We start from the raw sequence: 27,885 nt of genomic DNA, 5'->3' as shown, positions 1-27,885 counted from the left end.
TGGGCGGGCAGGCAGGCTTTGCTTCTGGGGAGAGCGCCACCTCCCCGCTGTGCGAGCGCTGGCAGGCGGCCCCAGATCTGCCCCAGATCGGCTGTCCTTGCTGACCTGTTTGTGCCCTGTGCGTCCACACTGAGCCACAGCCGGGGTCCCTGCAGACACCGCCCCCTGCAAGGCCTCCCGCACCCTCAGCAGCCTCGCAGAGAGCTGCTCCGTCAGGGCGCGCCAGCTGTCCCCTCCCACCTGCACAGCCGCCGGCCCGCCCGCCCGCGGGAGGGGTGGCCTGCCACCCCTCCTCCAGCCATGTGCCCTCCTCAGCCTGTGGAACGCGCGCCGCCTGGGCCGGCCCCCACAGCGCCTGGCCAGCGACGCACGGAGTGCGCTGAGCCCAGCCACCCCAACCGTCCTGCCGGGCGCAGCTGCCGCCCCGAGCCCAGCGGCCCCAGCCAGGCCCAGCCCCGAGAGCAAGAGCCAGAGCGAGGTGCCTGGCCCGGGCCCTGGCGGCCCACGCGAGCCGACATGCGGCTCCACGAGCCGTCGCTGTGCCAGGACCCCAGCCTGAGGCAGGAGCTGGCCTCACTGGCCCGCGGCTGCGACTTCGTGCTGCCCTCCCGCTTCAAGAAGAGGCTCAAGGCCTTCCAGCAGGTCCAGGTCTGCCGCATGTCACCCCCCCGGCCCACCCGGGTCCCTCCCGAGTCCCTCCCTGGTGTGGGGGGGGCGGGGGCTGCTCGCACCCACCCGTGCAGGGAGCGTGGGTCCCGCGTGAAGTCGCTGGGAGAGCTCCTAAGAGCTCGCCCGTTGCTGGAGTTTTGGCGGCAGGTGCCGCGGTGTGGCCAGGATGCAAGCCCCCAGCGCGTGGACAGGTTCTGGCTCGGGTGGGGACCTGACCCTGTGGTCCCGGTGGGAAGCCTGGCCCATGGTCACGGCCATCTCCGTGATGACACGGCCCTGTGGGACGCCTGGCCTTCTCGGCCACATGGTGTTTACTGGGCTGTGGGGATCTGCACACATGGGCCGGGCAAGTGGATGGCTCGGTGCTGATAGTGAGTAGTTGGCGTGTAGACACCCTCTCCATGGTTGTGTGTGCTCGGAGGAGTAAGACCTGCTGTGTCTACACCTTGGACGTGTTACGAGTTAGTTTGAGGGACCCAGTCGTTTGGAAGCATCAGACAGCCCGTGATCCCCAGAGTCTGTCTGTGACTCGAGGGGTCTCCGTGGCATATCTTGTCCTCGCCTCAGCTCTGGGCCGGTGCTGGGGGCAGGGCCACAGGGCTTGGGGCCGGGGCTCCTGCTCCTGAACGCCTCACCTCTTGCAGTTAGACACCCGCACTTTTTCTCTAGGCCAGGACTTAACGTCCTGTTGTGGCCAAAAAAAATGACATCCAATCAGACCGGGCCATCTGGGGGAAAAAAAGACCTGCCTTCTGCTGATATTTTAATGGGAGTTTTTCTGGGATCATATCTCAGCTTTTACACAGCTTGGGAATTTTTCCTGTCTTGTGTCTTCCAACTTCTGAAGTTTTGTCTGCAGCTGGGGAAGGTGTGAGTCTGTCCCTAGATTTTAAGGAAAGTGCCTGCATTTGGAGACCCAGGAGTGGAATCTGCCCCACGCGGGTCCTGCTTTGACGATAGGAAAACAGATGTGGGGCAGTTAGGGTTTCTCCTGATGGTCCACTGGGCTGTGTGGGAGACCCGGAAATCCCTCCAGCCTCGCCCAGGATGGTCGTGCCTGGGGGCCCGGCTCCCCACAGAGCCCATGCAGGAAAGTCTGCATTGCTTTAGGGCTGCTGCTTATCAAATGAAAATCACTTTTTGGGAATCAAACTTTATGAATTCATTTCATGGGAAGTTGTTTCTTGTCACAGAAAACATGTCTCAACCTTGCTTCTCAGCCGTGACGATGTGCATTGCGTAACGTGAGTGCTCCCTGGGCTGCAGGCGGTGGACCAGTGGGTCTTTCTCATGGGGGTTGTGGGAGGAGCAGAAGGAGAGTTCTCCTGGCTCCTTTCATCCCAAGATGTTGGAGGGCGGATTCGGGACACAGCCTTGGGGGGGTCAGCCAACATCTTTGGGAGAGGCTGGGGGTAGAGGGAGAGGCTGGGGGTGGAGGGAGGGAGGTGGTGCTTCAGCCTGACGGCCACGCCACCCGCTCAGTGGGCCCCCCTGGCCCGGAGCAGAGGACCCTGGGGCACGGCTGTGCCGTCCACAGTGGAGCCATCCCTGCTCCCGCCTCCCATGTCCACCCGCCCACCCTGCCCAGGGATTCTCGGGCCTTCTGGGCGCCGAGCAGCGCCAACTCCCGGTGGTCACTGCAGGCTCTCTCAGGCCCAGGACATGCTCGGCTCACCCCGCTGGAAGGGGTCCTGAGCGTCCTGTACCCCGGGGGTCCCATCACCCACTCTCCACAAACAGGCTCAGGCACAGTTGACGGGCGCCTCTGCTCCTCCACTCTGTCACCTTGCTGTGGGCCCGGACACGCTGTCCAGCCTCCCTGCAGGGTCCTTCAGGGCACACAGACCCCGCTGAGCGTCATTCCAGACCCCAGTGTGGCCACCCCCTGGGGACAGTCCTGGACTCTGAGCTGACCTCCCCTCCCTGGGGTGACAGCGTGGCCTCCCAGCTCTGCCTGTCCCAGATGGCAAGTGGGCCACAGTCTGGGGTCCTAGTCTGGGTGGGGTCACAGTACCCTGCAGGAAGGGTCATGAATACCCCCTTTGATCCACATTCCCAGGACCCTGGCAGCTGGAAGCGGCCCCTCTGTCCACTCGGCTGTGGATGCAGGTTCCCCTCACAGGCCACTCCAGAGCCGCACACACGCCCCCTTGGGAGCCCGTCCTGTGGGGCAGGTGCAGAGCCAGGCTGACAGTGTCCAGGCCGGGGACCCCGCTCAGCCGGGCTCCCCCGTCTGTGTCAGTGTTGGGAACACAGCTCTGCTCCCTCCTGTGAACGCGGCTGGCCCAGCAGCCTCCACAGTGAGCCCGGCCCCTCCTGTGCTGGAGGGAGATCCTTCGCACGAACCCGTGTGCAGGGCCTGGCTCCCCCGTTGTTGTCTTTGGCTCCCCTGTGTTAAACTTTGACCTCTGGCTCCCATCTGTCAGCGTGGAGTGTCGTTCACGCGTTTAGTTGGCGCACCTCCTGCCAGCTGGGGTGGAGGGTCCACGGGAGCCGAGGAGAAAGCTCGCGGCCCACAGGGGCCTCCTGTTGGGTGCAGCATCTTTGGGGCCTGGGCTCACCTGGAATCCACAGGCTGTCCCCCTGAGCTCCCTGGCCCCGTCCAGGGCCCCGTCCCGGCCTTGCTGCTGCATCCGGTCTCAGACGGGGCCGCCCAGGACGCTGCTGGGCTTGGCCGCTCCGGCCCAGCGTCCCTGCCTGGCCTGCTCTCATTCTGCCACCTGTGCCCTGTCCTGGCCCGTTGGAGTCGGAGGGACCCATCTGATGTCCCAGCATGTGCCGTCTGACCCCTCTGGGACCTGACCGTCCGAGGCTGGTGTTGGGAGGTGTGACCCCAGAGACACAGCTGGACGGATTTCTGCTGGGCTCCCCCATACCCTTCTGCGGGAGAAGAGATGCCTTTGCTTTATCCCAGGGCTTGGATTTTGGTCGTGGGGGCACCGCTCCGCCCCACTGTGTGTTCTGGGAGGCCCATGGGCGAGTCTGAGGTCCCAGGAGTGGGGTCGAGTCAGGGAGCAGGCGGCTGGGGCCCTCTACAGAAGTAGCTCTCCGTGAGGCCGTGCCCCTTGATCGGGGCTGCAGGGGGCCTGCGTGGGGCGGGGCGGGTGGGAGCCCAGGCAAGAGGCTTGGGGACCCGAATGCCCCTTGGTCGGCTGGTTGTCATTTTTTAAGAGGCCTGAGCCGTACTTTAGGACTCTCCTTTCACACACACACGTGTGTGTTTTTGCCACTTTTGTTCATTCCAGTCATCTGGCCGCGTCCCCTGGAGGTCGGGGAATGCGCCCCACGGTCCCTGCAGGACCTGCTGAGACCTGTTTTGCGGCCCAGGAGGTGGCCAGCCCCCAACGGCGTCCTGTGTGTTGGAAAAGAATGTGAGAGCTGCAGCTGTGCTGGGGCCGCATCTATTTCTGTCCCGGAGATTAAACTTGTAAATCTCCCGTGTCTGCAGCAGGCTGTTTGTTTCTCGTTGTCCCGTCAGCTCCGTCATCGCTCCGGGGAGCTGGGCCCGGCCTCCCTGGGGGCTGGACCTCTGCTTTTCCCTGCAGCGTCTGCCGTGTCCGTGTGGGGCTCCTGGGGCCGGCATTGGCCAGCTCTGAGGCATGTCGTTTCCCCTGGTCGCCTGCCCTGACGCGGTCCCTGTCTCTCTCTAGTACTGTCCACACCTCCACCTCTTGTGTGCACATCAGTCCAGCCACCCCACGGCCCCTCTACCCTTTTCCGTCTTTTGAGAAGATGTTCACCCTCTGCACCCTTACGTCTTATGTGTGTCTCTTGTGAATAGACACGATTCTCTTTTTCCTTCTGATCTTCATCTTTTAACTGTGCCGTTTGTCTGTTTCCACGTGTTATGACTGTTCGTCCATCTTGGTTTATTTTCGTCCTGTCCTTTCTTGCCTCCTCTTTCTCTTTTCCTCTCCTACTTTGGAGTATTCCCTTGCTCCTAGCTGACTGCTCATCCTAGAAATGGCCACTACTGGATTTTTCCAGGTGAAAAATTAATACCTTTGCCTTCCAGCTCAAAACACTCAGATGGGGGCTGGCCCAGTGGCGCAGCAGTTAAGTGAGCATGTTCTGCTTCAGCGGCCCGGGGTTCACCAGTTCGGATCCCAGGTGCAGACATGGCACCACTTGGCAAGCCATGCTGTGGTAGGCGTCCCACATATAAAGTAGAGGAAGATGGGCACGGATGTTAGCTCAGGCCCAGTCTTCCTCAGCAAAAAGAGGAGGATCGGCAGATGCTCAGGGCTAATCTTCTTCAACAAAAAAAAACAAAACTCTCAGACACTTCCATTCCATGACCCCATTCATTTTATACTGCTGTTGTTGCCTTCGGAGGGTTTTTAAAAAGAAATAAAATCGCCGCCTTATGATGATTCACACAGTCAGCGTGTTGAGATTTGCCCCCCATACGCCCCTTTCCTGCATCTCCGACCTGCGTCAGGAGCACTTGGCTTCTGCCTGACGCACGGTCCCCCGCACATCCTGGACCAGCGTCTGCTGACAGTGGCCGGCTCGCTTTTGCTTTTCTTCCGTTTTGGTCTCAAACTGTCTCCATGTTGGTTTTGTGTGGCAGACACCTCCCGGGAGGTGGCGTTTGGGCGAAAGGGCAGCCGCTCTCCTCCAGCTCTGGCCCCTGCATTTCTGTCGAGAAGCTGGCTGCAGGGCTCCTGGGTCGCTCCTTTGGAGACGGTCCCCTTTTCTGTTCCGTTCCGTCTCCTTGTGGCAGGTTCTGAGGATCTGCCGCTGTCTTGGATGTTGTCCAGTCTCGTCGTCCGGTGTGCAGTGTGGGTCGCTCCAAGGACTCCTGCTTGGGGTTCCTTGGGCCTCGGGTCTCAGGATGTGTCTCCAGCTCTGCAGCTGCAGGCTCAGCACCTGCGTCTCCTCCCTCCCGGGGCACGAGTCCCTCCCAGCTGTGCTGCTCTGCTCTCCAACCCAGAAAGCAAGTGTGTTTCCTGTTCTTCTGGACGTTTTATTTGGGGCTGTCTTAAGTCTCCTCACTCTTGCATCTTCAAGCCTCTCCCTGTCTTGATATATGAAGCGTGTCGGCTCTCATTCTCAACAACGTCAGAGTCCGGAGTCTTCGCCAGCCCAGCTGCTCCCTGCTTGCCGGCTCTCCCCCATGGTGCCTTCCTTTCATGTGTGTTTGTGCATTTTGATCATGAACGCCTCACTTTCCTTGGAACTTGGGGCGTTTTCTGAGTCCCGAGTTGAGGATGGTTCACCTCAGCACATCTTGCTGCTTCCGGGCACTGCTGATCTGTGGCAGCCTGATGTCGTCGGCTGGAGGGTTTGGGGACCAGGCACAGGATGTACATTTGGTTTGCACACTTGACTGGGAGTCTGCTGTGAGCTCTCGGGAGCTTCGCCACCACCCCTGCCCACAGCCCCTTGATGCAGCACCAGCTTTCAGGCCTATGATTGTCCTTTCCTTCCTGGGGTCAGAGGTTGGTGGGGATTTATTTCCACTTCATTCTTCTCACTGCAGGGGCAGCCCCCAGGATCCCGCTCAGGGGGCAGCCTCCGTCGAGGATGCTGGATGTTGCCTCCTGTCCCCGAGCTCTGCAACACTGTGAGGTGACGGTCACTTCACCCCCTTGAGTGCACTCCCTGAAGGCAGCGCCTGTCCAGCCTCTCCTGGCCTCGCTGGGTGCCCCTTCCCAGCGTCCGTGCCCTGAGAGTCCTTCCTCTCTTGCCAGTCCGTGAGGCACTCAGGAAGATGTTTGTCAAGTGCTCTCCCCAGCATTTCCAGCTGCCTTCCTCAGAAGGGCTGGTCCGGGTACCTGGGTCTTGACAGGGCCGCAGAAAGAGCACACATGTTAGCATTTACTTCTCCCTGAGTCGATCCTGCAAGTCCAGCACCAGAACTGGGTCATCCAGTGTTGCGCTGTGCCTCAGGGAGTGAGTTGGTGGGAGACGCTTGCTTCCCCATGAGTGTGAGAGACATGGAAGGTTCCAGGCTGGGAGAGACTCACTGTGGACAGAGGGAAACAGAGTCATGTGGCCAAGTTCTCTGAGGTAGCAGCTTTCCGAACACAGCGAAAGGTGTTTTCCTTTCAGGGGAGCTCTTTGGGATGTGCGTTCCATCACTGCATATTGCTGGGGGCCTGCTCTGTGCCAGGCACTGGAGGGTAGCTGCACCTTCTAGTTGGGATGACAGAAAAGCCTACAGAGCCTGACTGGGATGACAGTACCTGTGAAGGGGCGGCAGGTGGGGTGGGATGTGTGTTCTGTCAGGGATGACCTTGTGACCTGCGGTGATGTATTCTGTGAGGGGGCAGCAGATGGGGTGGGATGTGTGTTCTGTCAGGGATGACCTTGTGACCCGGGGTGATGGTTCCTGTGAGGGGGCAGCAGATGGGGTGGGATGTGTGTTCTGTCAGGGATGACCTTGTAACCTGGGATGATGGTTCCTGTGAGGGGGCAGCAGGTGGGGTGGGATGAGTGTTCTGTCAGGGATGACCTCGTGACCTGGGGTAACGGTTACTATGAGGGGGCGGCAGGTGGGGTGGGATGTGTGTTCTGTCAGGGATGACCTTGTGACCTGGGGTGAGGTTCCTGTGAAGGGGCGGCAGGTGGGGTGGGATGTGTGTTCTGTCAGGGATGACCTCGTGACCTGGGGTGATTGTTCCTATGAGGGGGCTGCAGGTGAGGTGGGATGTGTGGTGTGTAGGATGACCTTGTGACCTGGGGTGATGGCTCCTGTGAAGGGGCAGCAGGTAGGGTGGGATGTTTGTCCTGTCAGGGATGACCTTGTGACCTGGGGTAACGGTTACTATGAGGGGGCGGCAGGTGGGGTGGGATGTGTGGTGTGTCAGGGATGACCTTGTGACCTGGGGTGATGGTTGGTGTGAGGGGACGGCAGGTGGGAGTGGGCTCAGGCGGGGGGTGTTGTGTTGTCTATTGATGACATGCTAGTGGCAGGTGGGATCTGATCATGGTCTTAGATGAGGTAAGGCAGTGTTTGTGGGGCGCCTGGGAACAGTAGGCACAAAGGCCCTGAGGTGGGCAGTGACAGGGGCAGTCATTAGCGCCTCCACACACCCGCTGTGCCCCAGGGAGCTGTGGTGCAGTGGTTCTCAAACTCCTGACCCAGGGGACCGTCCTCCTGTACCAGCGTGTTGGTGGAAGGGACGTGTGGCACCCTCAAGGGAAGCCCTCCTGCTGGCAGCAGCCAGTGTGGCCATGCGGGGTGTCTGCAGGGCGCTGTCAAGAGCACCAAAGACCTGTGGTTGTGTCTTTGCCCCTAAGTTTGTAGCTGTCTCCCTTCCTCCCTCCCTCCATCTGCCAAATTCCCCCCAAATTCCCCCCGTCCGCATGGCTCTGACCACAGGGGCCGTCTCTCACTGCGCAGCCCATGTGGGCGTCCTCCCTCCACCATGGTCAAGCTCCCCAGGCAGTAAGCTCGCTCGTGTCCCACTCTGCTCGTCCTGTGCCGCTGTCCAGAAGGTCATGTCTCATGGAGCTATGCGTGTGTCCTCGGGGCCAGGCCTCAGGGCCCGGAGCAGAGGAAGACAGGAGCTCTGCTGTGTTCCAGGGTCAGAAGGACCCGGGCTGCCGCACGAGGCGAGGGGTTCCTGGAGATCAGCGAGCTGTGTGTCCACCCCCAGGAACAGACACACGAGCTGAGGCAGAGACAGGCCCTCGCGTGGCAGCCCTGGGCGTGGAGGCCTCATGCGTGTGTGTGCGTCTGTGTGTGTGTCTCCATCGCGACCAGCAGGCCCTTCCCCGCCAGTCCTGACTGGGAGGCCCATTTGGCTGTTGGGCCCCATCCCCTTCCTGTTCCTGCCCCTGGAGACAAGCGGACCAGCAGACGGTGGGGGATGGAGAAGGAGGAACAGGTGACTGAGCCGGTGCCATCGCTGTCGTGGGAATCTCTGCGCCATGTGCTCAGGAAGCGGGTAGAAACCGTCAGATGTGGTTCATCCCCTGCAGTGTGAATACTGCCTCCTAGAGTGCTCAGTCTTTGCAGCTTCGGAAGACACGTTGGCGCGTCTCCACCCACAGAGGTTTGGTGAACTTGCTCCTGATGCGTGGTTTCTGCCCCTTGCGAGGCCCACACAGGACCTGGGGCTCCCCGTGCCCTTGGCCCAGGCTGGCCCCTCTGCCCGGGTGGCCCATCAGCTTCTCCCTCTCGGACTGCGGCCGAGCCTGCATCACGGGGGCCCGGTGTCCATCCTCCTTGGAACTGGCCCCCCATGTCCTTCTCTATACCTCTGGCCTCTCCTGTTGTCCGAGGCCTCCCCGCCCAGCAGGGCCATGGGAGGGTCGATGGGCCACTGTACAGACCTCAGACGTTGTCCCCGTGGTGCCGGTCGTTCTGAGTTCGTGAGCACAGGGCACGTGCTCAGATGTCATAAAGTAGCTCCCAGTGCTGCCTTGGACCATCTGTTAGACCAACGAGAGAATGAAGCCGACTACAAACGTGATCTAAAAACTCCCGTGTGGTGACAGACGTCACAAAGTAAATAAAAAGACGTGGGGCCTGGGGACGGAGGACAAAACTCACAAAGCCGAAGACACGTGCCGCCCTGGGAATGGTCAGAGGAGGAACAGAAATGACGGCACAGCGTGGAGTAGAGAAGGGGCAGGGAAGATGGTGTCCTTGCCTTTTAGACAAATGAGGAGATGCTCCACCTGGTTCAGAGTACGGTGGGGGTGGAGCCTGATGCCTGTGTGGTGTCTTAGTTCCCCCAGACGGCGGAACCTCAGTTTGACAGCGCCCTCTGCTGACGGGGCAGGAGGGAATGCGGTGTCGGAGATGGTGGTGGCCCCCGGAGCTCCTCCCGCAGGAGCACGTGGACGAGCCACACTCTTGCGGTGCTGAGGCCGTGCCGGCTGCCTCCCTGTGCTCCCATTCAGATTGGGGCCTTTGTAAGCTTCTTGCACTCGCTCACCTTTAAACAACGCAGGACAGGCGCCTAGCCCGTGGTGGGGACCGCCCACCTTTAGGACTGTGGTGTGTGCAGACACCAGCACCAGGGACACCAGGCCCCCAAAGCCCCCTCAGGAGGTGCTCGCATGTATCCTCACGCCTAGGACAGGAGCCACGAGCACTCGCTGCTGCTGCTGCTGCTCCACAAAGGGGCATGCTGGCCTCCCGCCCTCCCCTCACGTGTGGTGGCGGCCGGGTCACCGCGAGGTCACCAGGGCACAAAGGCCACGTTACTTCCCCAGGCAGAGCCGCCAGGACCCCAGGGCAAAGCCTTGCTCGCGGATCCCAGCCTGGATTCGCATCTGCGTAGACTGCGGATTCATGAGGAGGTCTGGTCGCCACGCGTGACTTGTGCAGATGAAGACAGACTTCCTCGTGAGTGTCCAGCGAGGTTCCAGAGCTGTCGCTTGGCAGCCCTTGGGCAGGAAATGTCCCTATGTCTCCACAGGAGGGGGGCACAGATAGTGGGCGTGAGCGACACAGGGCCTGACACCACATGTCCAGGACGCCCCAGTGAGCCCACCCCGCTGCTTTCAGGGCTTCGTGTGGTGGAGTCAGCATCACGCCGTCACCAGCTGGAGTGTGCCTGTGGCCATCCAGGGGGAGGAGGGCACCCATGGGGACGCTCGGGCCAGCCAGGGGGGCGAGGGTGAGCCTCGTGGTGGATTGCTGTGCACTGACAGCCGCAGGAAGATTTGATTTAAGTTCTTTGTCACGTTCTGTCCATTTTGTCAAAGTCCATTTCTCAGGACCGGCCTGAGTATTAACTGTGTAACGGGTCTGGCAGAAGCCGGCTGACACGGTGACAGCAACCTCGTTTTCAGGAATCACACCTGGTCGTAGGCGAGAGGCCGAGCAGTGTGTCTGCATGGAGGCGTAGCAGCGCTGTCATCCCTCTTCCTTGTCCTTTCCCAGGTGACCAGGTGCGCGGCCTCCTAGCGCTGACCAGCAGCGAACGACGTCCCTGTGACTTAGCAGCCCAGGGGTCTGTGTCAGCCCAGCCATGGACTGGGGAGAAGGCACATGGTTGACAACGGCTCCAGAACCAGCCCAGGGGCAGCCACCCCACAGTGTAGGTGCCCTGCCCTCTGCCTGGAGCGCCAGACTCCTTGTGCCTCAGTTTTCCCACCGTGAATACAGGATGCTGGTGGCACGTCAGTCACAGATTGTCCTGAACGCGGCAGTTGAGTGAGATGGCTCATGGGAAGATGTGGTCGGTGCTCAGGAAACACCAACACCGTATTGCACAAAGGTACAAGGGCAGCGACTGTGGCCGACAGCTCAGGGCATTGGGCTCGCAATTCATTCCGCCTCGCGGGAGAGAAGAAAAGAGAAAGACGGGAAAACGGAACCACCGCCACAAGGCAAGGAAACAGGCACTCAGGGGCCTGCCCCGGGGGCACAGCAGTTAAGTTTACAGGCTCCGCTTCGGTGGCCTGGGGTTCGCGGGTTCGGATCCCAGGCGCAGACCTAGCACCGCTCGTCAAGTCACGCTGAGGCGGCCTCCTTCATATGAAGTAGTAGACGATTGGGACAGATGTTAGCTCAGTAACAGTCTTCCTCACAAAAAATTAAAAAAATGAAAAATGGCCCTCAGTCTTTGTTCCAGAAATCGAGGGGAAAAGTTATCTTCCTCAAAGCGAATCGTGGGCACCCCCAGCAGATCTGTTGAACCGAACCCTCTCCTTCCAAGGAGGCAGCTCTGGGTGTGGCTTCCCCTCCCGCCTGTCCCTGGGCCACGGTGGGTGTGGTTTTGGCTCAGTGCTGCTGTGCAGGGCTGTCACATCAGGACTCAGTGATTCTGACACTGTAACCCAATCCCCGTGGAACAGGACATCCCGGGCTGGGAGGAGGGGGATCAGCCTGTGTCCCTGGGTGCTGACTCGGGCCGAGTCTCGTGAAGGGTGGGCCCGAGGTCATCGTCCAGCCTTTGCTCTGCTCTGAGGCTTAGTCCACAGTGTGGTCCTCGTGCTTCCCACCGTCCATGGCAGATCCACCTCGCTCAGCACAGCCGGCCTGCAATAGGTGCCGGAACCTCAGGGCCGCCCTTTGCAGCCTCTCCTTTCTGATCACCGTGCCGTCCACATCTGCCTCTCGGCTCTCAGCACTGAGGTGACCCTGCGTCAAACCCCTGACTGTTTTATTTGCCCTGTTGTGATCACAGGGCTCATTGTCGTGCGTCTGCAGGCTCTCCCCATAGCCCCCCAGTACAGCAGACTCAGGACAGCAACACCTCTGGACGTGTTGCTGTCGTCTGTGGGTCACGTCAGTGGGGCAGGACAGAAAGCGTTTACAAGTGACTCCTCCTCCTAGTGCTGGAGGGAAAACAGACAGGTGACACAGGGCGTCCCGGGACATGACTGAGGGGACGCGAGGCCGTCCCGAGATGTGACTGAAGGGGACATGGGGCCATGCTGAGACGTGACTGAGGGGATGCGGGGCCACCCTGAGACATGACTGAGGGGGACATGGGCCCCTCCCGAGACGTGAGTGAGGGGGACGAGGGACCGTCCCGGGACGTGAGTGAGGGGATGCAGGGCCGTTCTGAGACGTGACTGAGGGGATGCAGGGCCGTCCCGAGACGTGACTGAGGGGGACGTGGGGCCATCCTGAGACGTGACTGAGGGGACGTGGGGGGCCATCCCAAGACATGAGTGAGGGGGACGTGGGGCCATCCCGAGACGTGACTGAGAGAACATGGGCCGTCCCTGAGATGGACTGATGGACTGAGGAGGACACTAGCCGGTCCCAGAGGCTGCAGCTGGGTGGTGAAGAGGCCCCCGTTGCAGGACGAGATGTGTAGGACACCCGCAGGTTTCAGTGGGGAGCCGTGTTGACTGTGTATCCTGGTGGCAAATTGGTAGTGCTGTTGGTGTCTGGTGTTCCAGCCCCTGGTCCCTGTGGCATGAGGCGGTGGCTGCATGAGCTGTGCTCTGTCACTCGGCCTTGGGGAGGGTGGCTGACATGTGAGTGCCCCGTGGCGCATGGAGGGGACCCCCCACCTGGGCGTTCGGGCCTGCTGGCGGTGCCATTCCTCTGGGTAAGAACCACGATGTGCCCGGTCACTGGGCCGGCCCTGAACCCTCTGTGGTGTTTCCTCGGCCTGCTGTGTTGTGTGTGTGTCTCCTGCACGCTCAGGGTCTGCAGGTCCTATGTGGTCCCGTGGTGTCCCGTGTGCATTGGGTTCCCCAGACCTTGTTGAGTTGGGGACCCTCACAGTGCACTCTCCTGACCATCTGCCCACTCCCGGCCCCATCAGCCCCCGTGGCCTCAGGCATTGGGTTTTTGCTGCTCAGTCCAGTCCTTCTCCAGTAGGACGCTGGGCTGTTCCTGCCTCCTGAGACTGTGGCCTCGTGTCCCCAGCCCTAGAGAATGTAGGGTGTAGACCGGAGATGCGTCCATGGGCCAGACTGTGCCTCCCCGTCACTGCCCGTCGAGGCCGACCGGGTGCCTGGTCCTCGGCGGCCGTCTACGACCCGGCTCCCAGGAGCTGTTTCTGGCCCCAGAAGGCCTCTCCTGAGTCAGCAGGGAGATGCTGCTGAGTCCTGCTGGGCGACCGTGCCCACCGTAGTGGGAACAGCGAGCCTCATGGGCTCGGCCTCAGAGGAGATTCAGAGCCTCTCCCCCCTCGGTGCTGCAGACCTGGCCTGGGGCCAACTTTCGGCAGTCATTCCTTAACCGGGTCCACTGAACAGCTCTTTCTGCTTGGGGGCATTTTAAACAACCGTGTTTTATATACAGAGTCCCCCCTTCCGCCTGTAACGACAGCCCCACAGCAGGTCAGCTCCCTGAATCCCCGAGGGCACGTCCCGACACCACTGTGTCTTGGAAAGCATGTCAGGAGGTCAAACTTCTCCGAAGTAGTTGCTGCTGAAGGTGCTGGCTTCACTTGGGGTGGCTCAGCTGCCGTTCTGCCTTCTGGCGAGAAAGAGGCTGCAGGGCCAGATCCTTTCCCGGAGGGCCATCCCAGGTCAGGTGACAGACGTACGTCCCATTCTCCGGGAGGCACACGTGGGAACCAGCGACTGCAGGTGTGGGCCCCAAAGAGAGGCCACACCTGTCCTGGCTGTGAGCGAGCGCCATTGACGGCCCGCCTGGAGGACCCTGACCCCAGGAGGACTGCGGGGCAGGCTCCCCACAAGGACCTGTGCCAGCCTCCCTGGCAGCCTGGGCCGTCAGCTGTCACTGTTGCGGGGTCACACTGAGGCAGGGCTGGGGGAGGCTCAGCAGTGTGGATCAGTGGTATGTGACGCTCTCTTGTGGTGTGTGACCTTTCGGATGCGGGTGGCCTCATGGCTGGAGTTGGCCCCCAGGATTGTCTGGCGTTCTGTGCACATTGGGGTTCCGTGGCCCCGTGCGCTCACTTTGAGAACGGTGCCGCCCCTGTCTGTTACGGGTTCATGTGAGGACGATGTTTCCTGTTCCCAAGTCCTCACCACCTGTCTCATTTCTCAGGTCCAGACAAAGGAGGAGCCCCTGCCACCAGCCAGAGCATCCCCACCTTCTACTTCCCCCGAGGCCGTCCGCAGGGGACAGTGAACGTCGATGCCGTCATCGCCAAGATTGAGCGGACCTTCGCCCAGTTTCCGCACGAGAGAGCCACCATGGAGGACATGGGCAAGGTGGCCAAGGTGGGTGCCCTGCGTGCTGCCTCTGGGCAGCACCACGTTCACGGGTTGGTGCTTGTGTTCTGTTTTCAGGATCTGAAACACAGTGGAGACTCTGTATTAACGGTTGTGCCAAATATTGAAGACAGACATGCCTGTGCGTTGTTGCCCTCCCAGATGGAGCAGCGTTCACCTTTGCATTTTTTAAGCAACTGATCCCCTGAGGTCCAGCCTGGCCCTTCCTCTGCGCCCTCCTGCCCCCTGTCTCTCCCTGTGTAGGGTGGGTGCTAGTGGACCCACAGTCCATGCGCAGCAACATGTCGATTTTGAACTTAGCCTAACACATGATCCCCCGTGCATTGTCTCACCATTTGGTTTTGAAATTCGGTGGCATGTCTCCAGGCCATCCATGTTGACATGTGTAGACACATGTAGACGAGCACAATCGTGGTTTCCCACATCGCCTCAGCCGCGTGGGAAGGCTCCCGTGTAGCCGGCAGCTGGCACGGCCCCTCCTGGGTGCTGGCGTTGACGCGTCCCGCTCCCCCATGGATCGGGCTGCCTTGGGCTGTGCTCCTGAGCTCCGCCTTCAGGCCGCATTGGGGTGCTTGTGCTTCCCCTTTGCCCCTGTGCTTCCGGGGTGCTTTCTCTCTCTTCATCCCCACCCTCCCCTCTGGAATGTCTCTTCCTATTCTGGATGCTGACCCTCCGTCCATGTGTGTTGTGAGCAGGTTCTGTTCCACCTGCTGAATGGTTCACGTGCTTCCTTTTGCTTGCAGTTTTTAGGGCTTGTCCTCTTTTCTTGTTGGAACTGCTTTATTGAGATATAACTCTCGGACCACAGTTCACCCATTTAAAACGTACAACTCAGCACAATGCAGTGTATGCCCGGAGTTGTGCAGCCATCATCGTAGTCAACTGGAGGACATTTTTGTCACCCCTAAAAGAAACCCTGTACCCTTTAGCTGTCATCCCCCCTCCCCCACCCCCAACTAATCCACTTCCTGTCTCTGTAGGTTCGAGTATCCTGGACATCTTATGTAAACAGATCCATACCATGTGTGGCTTTTTGTGTCTGCCTTCTTTCCCTCAGCACACAGCCAGACCCGGGCGACACTGGGGGCTCGGCTCCAGGCCCCCACAACAAAGTGAATGTCACCATAAAGCAAGTCACACGAATTGTTTGGTTTCCGAGTGCAGATAAAAGTTAGGTTTATGCTATGCTGTAGTCTAAGTGGGTGATAGCATTATGACTAAAGAAAAGTGCATACCCTAATTAAAAAATACCATATTGCTAAAAAATGCTAACCAGCACCTGAGCCTTCAGCAAGTCATCTTCTCTTTGCTGGTGGAGCATCTGGTGAAAAACGCAATAAAGCAAAGCGCGGTAAAGCGAGGAGCAATAAAGGAAGTGCTTTATTGCAAAATAAAGCAAAAATACAAGTGAGCCTGTGTTTTCAAGGTTCGTCTGTATTGGGGCGTGTGTCAGTGGCACGTCCTTTCAGCGTCCCGTTGTGCATTTATCCATTCATCAACTGATGGACGTCTGGGTTGGCCCACCTTTGGGCTGTGGTGCACAGGGCTGCTGGAACACGCGTGTGCGAGTCTTGGTGTGCAGGTGTAGGGTTCTCTCAGATATACACACCTAGGAGTGGAATTGCTGGGACACATGGCGACACCATGTTTAACGCTTTGAGGAGCCACAAGACCATTTCCCAAAGCAGCTGCCCCATTTTGCATTCCCACCGGCAGCGTAGGAGGGTTCCGATCTCTCACACCCTCGCCAGCACTTGTGTCTTGCTGATTGTAGACAGCGTGTCCTAGGGGGCACGAAGTGTCTCCTGGTGGTTTTGACTCGCATTTCCCTGAAGACTGTCATGTTGAGCAGCTTTTCATCTGCTTATTGGCTATTTGTGCATCTTCTTTGTAGAAATGTTTGTTTAGATCCTGTGCCCGTTCTTTAACTGGATTGTCACTTTATTGTCCAATTGTAAGAGTTCTTCATATATTCTAGATTCAAGTCCCTTATCCAATACTTGGTGTGCATTTTTTCCCATTCTCTGAGTTGTTTTTTCTTTTTTTTAATTATATGTACTCAGCACCTGAAAAACTGAGAATTGACCTGAGTCTTTTTTAACCTTTTCTTTTTTGCTGAGGAAGACTGGACCTGAGCTAACATCTGTGCCAGTCTTCCTCTATTTTGGATGTGGGCTGCTGCAACAGCATGGCTTGTTGAGCGGTGTGTAAGTCTGTGCCCAGGATCTGAACCCACCAACACTGGGCCACTGAAGCAGAGTGTGCAAACTTAACTACTGTACCACCAGGCTGACCCCTTTTTTCAGTTTTTGATAGTCTTCCATGATGCCAAAAAGTTTTTGTTTGTTTGATAAAGTTCACTTTATCTGTTTTTTCATTTGTTGCCCGTACTTTTGCCGTCATATCCAAGAAATCATTGCCAGATGCAAGGTCATGAAGATTTGCTTTTGTTTTTTCCTGAGAGTTTCTAGTTTCGGCCTTTACGTCTAGGTCTTTGATCCATTTTGAGTTAATTTTTGAATATAGTGATGCAGCGGTCAAACTCCATTTTTTACGTCTGGAAATCCAGTTGTCTCAGCACCAAGGCTGAAGAGACCATTCTTTCCCCGTCCAGCGGCCCTGGCCCCCTTGTTGAAAATCAGTTCCCCATAAATATGAGGGTTTAGTACTGGATTCTGATTCTAGCCCTTGACCTGTCCTTGTGTCTTTATGCCAGTTCCACCCTGTCTTGATTACTGCTGCTTTGTAGTCGGTTTTGAAATGGGACGTGTGAGTCCCTTCTCAAGCTTGTTTTGGCTCTCCGTGGACCCTTGCAACTCCTTATGGATTTTAGGGTCAGCTTGTCAGTTTCTGCAGAGACGCCAGCTGGGGTTCTGCTGGGCTCGCGTTGACTCTGTAGATCGGTGTGGGGAGTATGGCCGTCTTACTACTGTCTTCTCATCCGTGTACATAGGACGTCTTCCACTCATTTAGGTCTTAGTTTCTTTCGAAGATGTTTTGTAGTTTTCAAGTATAAGTTTTGCACATCTTCTGTTAAATTTGTTCTGAAGCATTTTATTCTTTTTGATGCTATTATAACTGGAATGCTTCTCTGAATTTTATTTTCAGCTTGTTCATTGCAAGTGTATAAAAATGCAATTAATTCCTGTGTACTGATCTTGTATCCTGCAGTCCTCTGAACTCATTTATTCGTTCTAATAGTGTTTTAGCGTATTCCTTAGGATTTTGTGTGTACATGATCATGTTACCTGCGGCTAGAAATAGTTTCGCTTCTTCCTTCCCGGTGTGGATCTGTTATTTCCTCGTCGCTCCCGACTGCTCTGGGAAGAACCTGTAGCGTGGTGTGGTGTTGATGTCCGAGAGTGGAGGTTCTTGATCCTGCCCTTGGGAAAAGCATCCAGTCCTTCACCGCTAAGCATGCTGTGAGCGTGGGTTTTCACAGATACCCTTTATCGGGTTGGGGACCTTCCTTTCCATTCCTGGTTTGGTCAGCGTTTTTATCAAGAAAAGATGTTAGCTTGGTCGGATGCTTTTCCTGTGTCTGTTGAGAGGCCCGTGTGGTTTGGTTCTTTATTCTATGGATGAGGTGCATTACGTGAGTTGGTTTTTCCAATGTTAAACCAACCTTGCGTTCTGGAGCAAATCCCACTTGGCCATCGTGTGTGGTCCTTTTTCTGCGTGGCTGGATTTCACTGGCTGGTATTCTGTGGATGGTTTTTGTGTCCGTATCCAGAAGAGATACTGGCTGGCAGTTTTCCTGTGATTCCTGTGTCTGGTTTTGGTATTAGGGTAACACTGGTCCAAGAGGAAGATCGGAAGTGTCCCCTTCTCTTCTGTTAGAGATCGCCTTTTTAAAGTATGTTTTTAAATTTTGTTTTATAAGTATGTAAAAACGTACATGGTTCCAAGGTCAAAACTCACAAACCAGATATATTCCCATAAGTCCAGAGTCTACCCCTGTCTGTTCAACTCTGCTCTCTTCCTCCCCCATAAGTAACAGTTTTCATAAATTTGGCTTATCCTTTATTTTTTAATATGAGCAAATACCTACAAATATACATCTGTGTATGTACACACATATTTAATTTCTTCCCTTTCTTGGATGAGAAGTAGCACGCTGTTCTATGCTTGGGTGTGTTCTCTCTGAACATTATGGGTGGCGATCACTCCCCATTGGCGAGGTGGCCCTCGCTTTGCATGTTCGTGTGGGAGCATGAAAGTGACCCCACGAGCTGAAACCTGTGTAGCTTTTCTACTTCTTTGGCGGCTTTCTCCGGGCACGGTTGCTGGGCGAGAAGCAGTGGGTGTCTGCTGTGGACAGTTTGGTGAGTTCCAGTGGGCCTGTCAAGCCGTCAGCACAGTCAGCATGATGAGCGTCTCCACTGGCCCCTAAACTCTGCTTCATTCTCATCCCTCCCGCCCCCAGCCCCAGGCTCCCTGTGGTCACTATTGATTAGGGATTTCTAGAATTGTACATAAACTAAATCATACTGCAGATACTTTCATTCTTTTTATGGTGGTAAAATTCACATAAAGTTCCACCAGCATTTTAACCATTTTAAGATGTACAATTCAGGGGCCTTTATTTCATAGACAGTGTTGCACAACCATTACCACTGTCTGGTTCCCGAACATTCACATCCCCCTACAAGGGAATCCCGGGTTCTGTAGCAGTCACTCCCCATTCCCCACGCCCAGCCCCTGGCAACCATGAGTCCCCTTTCTGTCTGTGGATTGGCCTGTTGTGTTTCAAAAAGATCTGGGCAAAAGTTTTGATACAAATGAAAATAAAACCAAACCCACCTTCCCTAAGCGTCATTTTTTAAGAACAGCCAGAGAAGTGTGATGGTTTGGTGCCTAAGCTTCCTTTCCTGCTGAAATTCTCATCCAGCCTGGCACCAACCTGAAGGAAATCACCTCACTCCTCATGCTCATCGCCCTTCCCTCTTGGGACCTGGGACCTTCCTCCCAGGACCTTGGGGTTAGGGGCTAATAATGGAAGTGAAGTCACTTAGAAAACACAGAAAAGCAACTTTAGGAGATATGTCACTTCAGGTAATCTAATCCCATCCATCAAACAAAATCTGCAAGTGTTTGGTGGTGAGGATGTGGTCTATTTTCCAGAAATCACAGACAGCTTATATTGCTTCCTGTGAAAACTTTTTCACCTCCTGTACAAGCTCCCATCCAACCCAAGTACGTTTCTTAAGTAGTCTCAACAGAAAAACTAACCTGAGAATGATTTAACGGGACTTTCAATTCTAAAAGATCCAGTGTCAAACGCTTTATGATCAACTTCCTTTGGCACCGCAGAGCCCACGGCCTCAGCACGCTCTCCCGGCTGCATCCTCTCTCTCATTGCCTTCTTCACAGCAGCGAGGCGACCCCCATCTGCGATCCCAGCATCATCATGTTTTGGTTCACTCGCTATACCCGAGACAACTTTTTCCTACAAAGAGAAATTATGACATTTACTAAAGCAACTCATTACCATCTTATAAGAAAAATGAATAAAGCATGCCTAAAATATTTCACACATCCATCTTATGCTTATCAAGTTCCTAGTATGTGCTAAACATGCTGGGGGTCAAAGGTAAAGGACAAAGTTCCTGCCCTCAAGGAGTTAGTTGTGGTTGTCGTTTAATGTAAACAAAGATAGGACCCTTCAACATGTCTAAAAACTGATGGAAAAGAGAGAACAAGGCTAAGTGATGGGATGAGAGGTCAATGACTAAGAGATCTGGGGGAATGGTTCCAAAGTACAGATAAAAGATTAGTTTGATTTTAACTGTTCAGTAGTCTTAACGGTGGCCTATAAAATAATGTAGGAGAGAAACTCTGGTGGTAAGGGGCAGAATTACAAGGCTCCGACATAATGCTGTCTTGACACAGCCGTTATCTGCGTCACTGATGGTGTTATGTCCCCAGGACTAAGCACCCGATAAGAAATCGCACGGCAGGTCCAAATGTCCCAGCATCCTTCCTGTTTAACAGACTTGAAATTCATTCAATCAATCTCGTCACTGTCCTCAGGGCCTTTGTCATTAGTAAGACATTACTAACGTCTTACTAAGACATTACTTCATTAGTAAAATAAGGAGACTTCATTAGTAAAACAATCCTACAATAATCCTTTAATACTCTAACATCTTAAACTCCTAAGACAGAATTCAAAACAGAGTTTTTATTTGGATTACACAGCATAATAAAGTACCAGTTTAGAAACCTGATTTTACAACCAGAGGCATTTTTCTAAAATCTAAAAGAAAAAGTGGCAGGGCTCCAAGCTGGCTTGAGAAGTAGCAATTCTGAACCAAAAGCTTGGAGTTAAAATATTTTGGGAAAAAAATTAGTACTAATAGATAAGAATGGAATCTATCATGTCAACAAAGCCAATTTTACAGAGAAAATAGGAAATTTTACATGATAAAATTTGGGAAGAAGAGAGAGAGTCTAAGAGTCATTGTTCCTCTTTTCTACTTAAAAAGTTCTTTCATTTTGAAATATATCACGCACAAGAGTATAGAAAGCAGAGATGGCATAACCTGTGGGTTAAGAACATGGGTTCTGGAATGAGAAACCCAGCTCCACCCTGGGCACGTGCTCGAGTCTTCCTGGCCTCAGATTCCCCACCCGGGGATAACGGCACCCACCTCACAGGACTGTTGTGAGGATTAACTGAGTCAATGTGTGTGAGGGCCTGGGAAGCATAGTTGGCACATTATATAAATTATGTACTACTGCTATTATTACTGCAAAACAATGTATAGGTACAGTTTAAAGAATAAAACACACTGGTACATACCGTTACTTAGCAACTCAGAAGCTCTCAGGAGGACCAAATCCAATCTCAGCCCCACCTCCCCCGCCAGAAATAACCATCCTGAATTTTGTGTTGACCTTTCCTCACTCTTTCAAGACAATCAGGACATTGTAATAGATGACACGTTTTGTGAAATGAAAAACCTGAAGCTAAATGTTTCTAAAGCTTAAATTCATTAAAGTAAAAGTCTATATTAGAAATCCACAAATTTACCTGAAACACATCTTTGCTCGTATTGCTGGCTTTCTCCCATCCACACTCCTCAAGTATGGTCAGATTGTTGAATTTCTGGCGTAGATCCTGTATCTGTTAATAAATGAAGCACAAGTTTATCAGATTAATGCTAACCATATTAAATTTACAAATTAATGCATAAAAGCTTCAAACAAATTGACAACGACTTGGACTGGTGACATAAAATTAGACTGTCATTGTCAATTTTGTATTCAAATGAATTCTTATGGTAAAATTGTTCATTGTTATTTTATGTTAAAAATCTACATAAAGGATGTCATATGTGAATAACTCCCAAACTATTTTGATGACTAAAATGGTAGGAGAGATATCCTAAATTATACAGTGTGAACACAATCTCTCCGTTTTTTTTTTGTTTTTTTGTTTTTTTTTTACAGTTTATTTATCCCTTCTCCTACTGAGGAGCATATCCATTGCTTCCAAGTCTTGGCAATTATGAACAATGCTGCTATAAACATCTGTGCACATGTTTGTCTGGACACAGGTTTTCAGCTCATTTGGGCAAACACCAAGGAGCGTGACTGCAGCATCGTATGGTAAGACTCTGTTTAGTTTTGTAAGAAACTGCCAAACTGTCTTCCAAAGTGGCTGCACCATTTTGCACCCCCACCAGCTATGAATGAGTGCTCCTGTTGCTCCACATCCTCACCAACATCCGGTGCTGTCAGCGGTTTGGATCTTTGCCATTCTAATAAGTGTGTACTAGTGTCTCATTTTACTTTTAACTGGCAATTCTCTAAGGGCATATGATGTTGAGCATCTTATCTTTTCATACACTTACTTGCCATCCATCTGTCTTCTTTGATCAAGTGTCTGTCTGTTCAGTTCTTTTGTCCATTTTTAAATCAGGTTGCTTGTTTTATCATTGTTGAGTTTTAAGAGTTCTTTGTATATTTTAGAAAACAGTCCTTTATCAGATAGGTCTTTTGCAAAAGTTTCCCCTAGTCTGTAGCTTGCCTTCTCTTTCTCTTGACATAATCTCATTTTATTTTCATTTTTATTGTTTTGGTGAGGAAGATCGGCCCTAACATCTGTTACCAATCCTCTTCTTTTTTCGCTTGAGGAAGACTGGCCCTGAGCTAACATCTGTGCCAGTCTTCCTCTATTTTGTACGTGGGTCACCACCACAACATGGCTTGATGAGTGGTGTAGGTCCATGCCTGGGATCAGAACCCGCAAACCCTGGGGCAATGAAGTGGAGTGTGCCAAATTTAACCACTATACCACTGGGCTGACCCTGGCACAATCTCATTTTAAAGGATTCAAATAATATACATACTAGCAGGATGGGAATGTATGATCCCATCCTTCTGGTATTTCCAATCTCCTCAAAGTGGTAACCACTGTCAACAGTTGGGTAAATATGCTTTGAGTCTCCGTTTATACAAATAGGTACTCTATTTGCATTTATACAAATAGGTACTCTATTTGCATTTATACAAATAGGTACTCTCAATCTCCCTTTCTCAAAAAAATTTAAATGTCAAAAAGACTCAGGATTACACTTATGACCAATTGATTTTCAACAAAAGTGCCAATGCAATTCAGTGAGGAAAAGATAGTTTTTTCCAACAAACAGGACTGAGAAAAGTGGATATCTGCAAGAAAAAATATGAATTTGGGCTCTTTCCTACACCATACACAAAAATGAACTCCAGAGCCAGCCCTGATAACCTAGTGGTCAAAGTTCAGTATGCTGTGCTTTGACAGCCCAAGTTCAGTTCCTGGGTGTGGAACCACATGACTTGTCTAGCAGTAGCCATGCTGTGGTGGCAGCTCACACAGAAGAACTAGTAGGACTTACAACTAGAATACACAATTATGTACCAGGGCTTTGGGGAGGAAAAAAAAGAGAGGAAGACTGGCAACAGATTTGCTCAGGGCAAATCTTTCCTAGCAAAAAATAATTAATCACAACTTAATTTTTTTAAAAAATGAACTCCAATTGTTCACAGACCTAAGTGAAAGAGATAAAGCTTTTAGAAGTAAACATAAGATAAAATCTTTGTGACCTATGGTTAGGCAAAAAGAGTTCTTGGAAATAATGCCAAAATCACAACATTAAAAAAATTGATAAACTGAACTTCATCAAAATTAAAAACAGCTGTGTTCCAAAAGATACCATTAAGAAAATTAAAGAACAAGCCACAAACTGGGAGGAAATATTTGCAAATATTTCTGATAAAGGACTTGTATCCAGAATATACAAAGAACACTTACAACTCAATAATAAAAAGACAGACCCAATTAAAAATGGGCAAAAAGATTTGAATAGATATTTCACCGAAGACGACATACAAATGTCTAATAATAAGCACATGAAAAGATGCTGATCATCATTACTCATTAGGGAAATGCAAATCAAATCTACAATATGACAGTTCACACCCCACAGGATGGCCGATACTAAGAGAGACAGGAGCAAGCACTGGTGAGGATGCGGAGCAACAGGAGCTCTCACACACTGCTGGCGGGCACGTGAAAGGGTGTAATCAATTTGGAAAGCAGTTTGGCAGTTTCTTAAATAGTTAAACAGAAATTTACCACATGATCCAGCCATATCTACCCAAGTGAAAGAAAACATGCCCACATGAAGATTTGTAAGTGAATATTCATAGATTATTCGTAATCGTCAAATAGTGGAAATGTCCATCAACTGGACGATACAGACTGATGTCTCCATGAACCGCTACTCAGCCATGAAAGGAACAAAGTACAGGCATGTGCTGCAACATGGAGGAACCCCAGAGACACCACGCCGAGGGAAAGAAGCCACATACAAAAGACCACATATTGGGTGATTCTTAGAATGAAACGTTCAGAAAAAGCAAATCTACAGAGACAGTAAGGAGACTCGTGGTTGCTTGGGACTGGGAGTGGCAATGGGAACTGACTGAAAACAGGCAAGAGGCATCTTTCTGTGGTGAGGAAAACGTTCTAAGTTTGGATTGCAGCGACGGTTGCACAACTCTGTAAATTTACTAAACATCATTGACTTTTACACTTAGAATGGGCAGATTTTATCATATGTAGATTGTTTATCCTCAGTATAGCTCTTTAAAATAAATAAAAGCCCCAGGAGCCAACTTGAAGAGGCTCCCACTGGCCAAAACTGGGAAATGAGCATCACTAAAGATAATGACTGTAAAAGATGCCAACACAAATACTTTTAAATCCATAAAATAATTATGATACTAAGAAAGACAAAATTAATTGGTCACCATTGAAGGATGCTAGTGAACCAACTCATTATTATGTCAACTGGTCATAAAGTGACTCCATAAACACTATTCACTTCTGCGCCATATAATTACCAGAATATTGTGTTTCTTCACATTTTTCTCTAGACTTCATCATTGCTTTGCTTTTTGTTTGCTTAGTTTTTTAATGTATCTATCATCAATTTGCCTCTAAAGTCTGCACAGTATGTATAAATTCCCTCTTAATACAACTAGAAAAGCAAACCACTCGGGTATTCTGTTCCGTTCAGCCTCAGAGACAGTATCTCGCCGAGCCCCAGCCTCCTGCTCCAGTCTGAACAGCTGCTTCCTAAGCCTGCTGCTCACCCTCTTTACTCACCTCAGCCACAATTCCCTTAGACTTTTTGGGGATCTGTCCCAGCTCCTTCCCCTTTCTTGGCTTACTCCCTCATTTTTGTGAGGGCCGTTCTCAGTTTCCTGAGAAAGGGTGCCTGGGAGGTAAAATTTCAGACTGTGTGTGTCTGAAACATGCCTTTCCACCCTCAAGCGTGACTGGCTGGGTATACAACACCAGGCTGAGTGTTATTTTCCCCGAGAAGTTCGAGGGCCTTGTTCTCCCAGCTTTCGATGTCGCTGTTGAGAAATCTAGGGATATTCTGATTTTTGACCTTTTGTATGAAACTTGTTTTTGCTCTCTGGAAGTTTCTAGATGTTTCTCCTCATCCCAAGAGTTGTACAATTATATTTCATTGTGCATTGGTGTGTGTCTACACTGACATACAGTGCTAGGCACTCAATGGGCTCCTTCAATCTGGAATTCAGGTCCTCCAGTTCCAGGAAAATGTCAAACTATTTCATTGATCATTTCCTCTCCACTATTTTTTCTGTTCTCTTTTTCTGGAATCCCTGTTATTTGGATATTATACTTCCTAGACTGGTCCCCTTAATATTCTTATCTAGTCTCTCCTCTTTTATCTCTCTCTTTTTGCTCTAATTTATGGGAGATCTCAGCTTCATATTCCATCTTTCTAGTGAATCTTACATTTCTGCTCATATAGTTTTTAACTTCAAAGAGCTCTTGTTGTCGTTCTCTGAATGTTCTTTTTTGCATAGCTGTTCTCATTTGGCAGAAAAAATGCCTGGTCTCTTTGAGCATATTAACACTTGCTTTTAAAGTTCTTTCTCCTGGATCAGCCCATGGCCTCATCCAGACAGCTTCCTTCCTGTGCTGCTGCGGCCCCTTCTTCCAGGTTTCGGGCTGTCTGCAAATGTCTCATGGTTCTTGGCCACTGGTTCTTGAATTAGTATTTTATATGCTTATTTCTAAAATAAGCTCAAAAAGCTAGAAATTGTCATCTCCCTACCTTCACTGATTTTCCTAGTAACGGCCTCTATCAGCGCTTTCTACACCAGATTGGTATGAGGGCTATGTCTGACTCTGATAAAACTATAAACTCCTCTGGGGTAGAGAATGTGCCTATTTGTCAGCTCCTCATACAACGCCTGACACACAGCAGGGACAATAACTGCTCGATGGACCCAGCTACTGAAGACTCGTCCTCATTTTCGCACACATGGAATCATCACAGACTAGGCAACAGCTGAATAGAATCTCAATTTCCAACCCATATAGAAATTACCCTGACAGTATGCAGGAGGAGGGGACAGCAGCCATAAAATTTAGACAGTGCTTTACAGTTTGTAAAGGGGCTAATATCTCCTTTAATATTACAGATACCTAAGCAGCCTCTACTACTCCCATTTTACTACTGTTACCTCACTTCCAAAAACATGCGACTCGAAAGTTAAGCCATTCCAAATCCTGGCCACATACCTGAAGGCTGGCCATGTTCCAGAACCCATCCAGGTCTGCACAGGTGGTATCCTTTTTGCCTCATTTGTATTCCAAATTGTCCACCAGTTCTTCAAACCGTTTGAATATTTCTGCCTTAAGGAGTCTTTTTTGACCAACTGCGAGGGGAATAAGATCTTCTGCTAAGGAAAAGATGAGATTTTTAAAAGCTAGAGAACAAAACAGGACCTTGATTGCAAGTCAGCCAGCTGATAAGACGACCTCACCCCAAATATCCTGGGGCTTCCAGAATCAAACTCTTACCTTAAAGCAAAACAAAAAAACATCGACTACAAAACTTTGTCATACAAATACTGAGCATTAACTGTCTGCTTCTGTTCCCACTAAAACGTAGCAATATTCATTCTCATATATGTTGCTACATAGTAAACAGCATTCTGCTCACCTTGTATTTTACAAGAATTCAACCTCAAACAACTCACTGTACATCAGCATCTAAGGACTTCACACAGCACACAAATGATTTTTTCTAAAAAGCTTCTCCAAATAAGATTAAGGAAATATCAGAAAATTTGTTCCATATTTATTTAGGTCATTTTCATTCAGAAAATATTTTGCATAATTAAACAATACTAGATATAGATGTCACTCAAAAAGTCATAAAAAATCTAACAATAAATAGGCAAACGTTTAACTCCCAGGAATGATTGCTAACATTCTAATTACTTACACCTTATAAGTCATCTACCATTTTAGCACAGAGATACTAGTGAACGTATGTTGAGAAATGAAAAGTCTTGCTATTTTGATTAACAAAACTATAAAGTTCGGCAACACTAGATTTTTGTTTCAGATAAATGTAGACATATTAAAATAAACAATGCAGAGCCACCCTGGTGGCCAAGTGGTTGGGTCCATGCACTCACCTTCAGCAGCCCAGGGTTCACTGGTTCAGATCCTGGGCCCAGACCTACACACCGCTCATCAGGCCATGCTGTGCTGGCATCCCACGCAGAAGAACTAGAATGACCTACAACTAGGATATACAGCTATATGTCAGGGCTTTGGGGAGAGGGAAAAAAAGGAGGAAGACTGGCAACAGATGTTAGCTCAGGGCCGATCTTCCTAAAAAGAATAAATACATAAATAAAATAAAATAAACAAAGCTAAGACAAAAAACATAAATGTTCCCTCCCCTTTGTTTGGAATCTATACTTCAAGCTTCCTTTCCCACTCAAGGCAGTCGGTCAATATTAATTCCTCTCTTTCATATCAGAGAATCTTTCTAAAATTATGACATGTTTCAGCTTTACAAATGTTTCTCATACTAATATCTAAGTATTAGCAATATGACACTTATACAATAGCGATTTTCCAGAGCTGATGCTTATTTTATGAACTGTGATATATTAAAATCCATAAATACAAGTTGATATCCTATACATGTCCATCTTTCTACACCTAAAACTTACGTGGATGGTTAATGCCAAGAGCAACTTTCCAAGCTAATATTTCTAGTTCTTTCCGTTCTCATTTATCAGAGATGAAAC

At 51.6% G+C, this 27,885-nt stretch overlaps 2 protein-coding genes across 2 annotated transcripts; one reads left to right on the top strand and one right to left on the bottom strand.

The window, feature by feature from the left end:
* LOC139039775 (protein piccolo-like) lies at window positions 1–27,514 on the top strand. The gene is made up of 3 exons (XM_070503685.1): window positions 1–648; window positions 14,057–14,232; window positions 21,700–27,514. Exons 1-2 carry the CDS (start codon window positions 301–303, stop codon window positions 14,138–14,140), a joined length of 432 nt encoding a protein of 143 aa, XP_070359786.1. The 5' UTR covers window positions 1–300; the 3' UTR covers window positions 14,141–14,232; window positions 21,700–27,514.
* Window positions 14,153–26,371, bottom strand: LOC123284029 (disks large-associated protein 5-like). Its single transcript, XM_070503686.1, has 4 exons — window positions 26,357–26,371; window positions 21,281–21,373; window positions 19,477–19,693; window positions 14,153–14,304 (listed from the first exon to the last, which is right to left on the bottom strand). Exons 1-4 carry the CDS (start codon window positions 26,369–26,371, stop codon window positions 14,153–14,155), a joined length of 477 nt encoding a protein of 158 aa, XP_070359787.1.
* Window positions 27,515–27,885: the final 371 nt, after the last annotated feature.

The sequence above is a fragment of the Equus asinus genome, unplaced genomic scaffold (genome assembly GCF_041296235.1).
Source record: "Equus asinus isolate D_3611 breed Donkey unplaced genomic scaffold, EquAss-T2T_v2 contig_615, whole genome shotgun sequence".
Lineage (NCBI taxonomy): Eukaryota > Metazoa > Chordata > Mammalia > Perissodactyla > Equidae > Equus > Equus asinus.
The sequence above is the reverse complement of the archived record's forward strand: the minus strand, read 5'-3'. Positions and strand labels throughout refer to the sequence as shown.

Excerpts from the sequence above, each read along its gene's own strand:
- LOC139039775 (XM_070503685.1), top strand. The coding sequence starts at position 301 with ATGTGCCCTCCTCAGCCTGTGGAACGCGCGCCGCCTGGGCCGGCCCCC. Across the intron at positions 649-14,056 it reads AGGCCTTCCAGCAGGTCCAG|GTCCAGACAAAGGAGGAGCC; the intron begins GTCTGCCGCATG and ends CTCATTTCTCAG.
- LOC123284029 (XM_070503686.1), bottom strand. Across the intron at positions 19,694-21,280 it reads CGAGCAAAGATGTGTTTCAG|GAAAAAGTTGTCTCGGGTAT; the intron begins GTAAATTTGTGG and ends TTCTCTTTGTAG. Across the intron at positions 14,305-19,476 it reads TCCCGTTAAATCATTCTCAG|ATCCTGAAAACAGAACACAA; the intron begins GTTAGTTTTTCT and ends ACTGTGTTTCAG.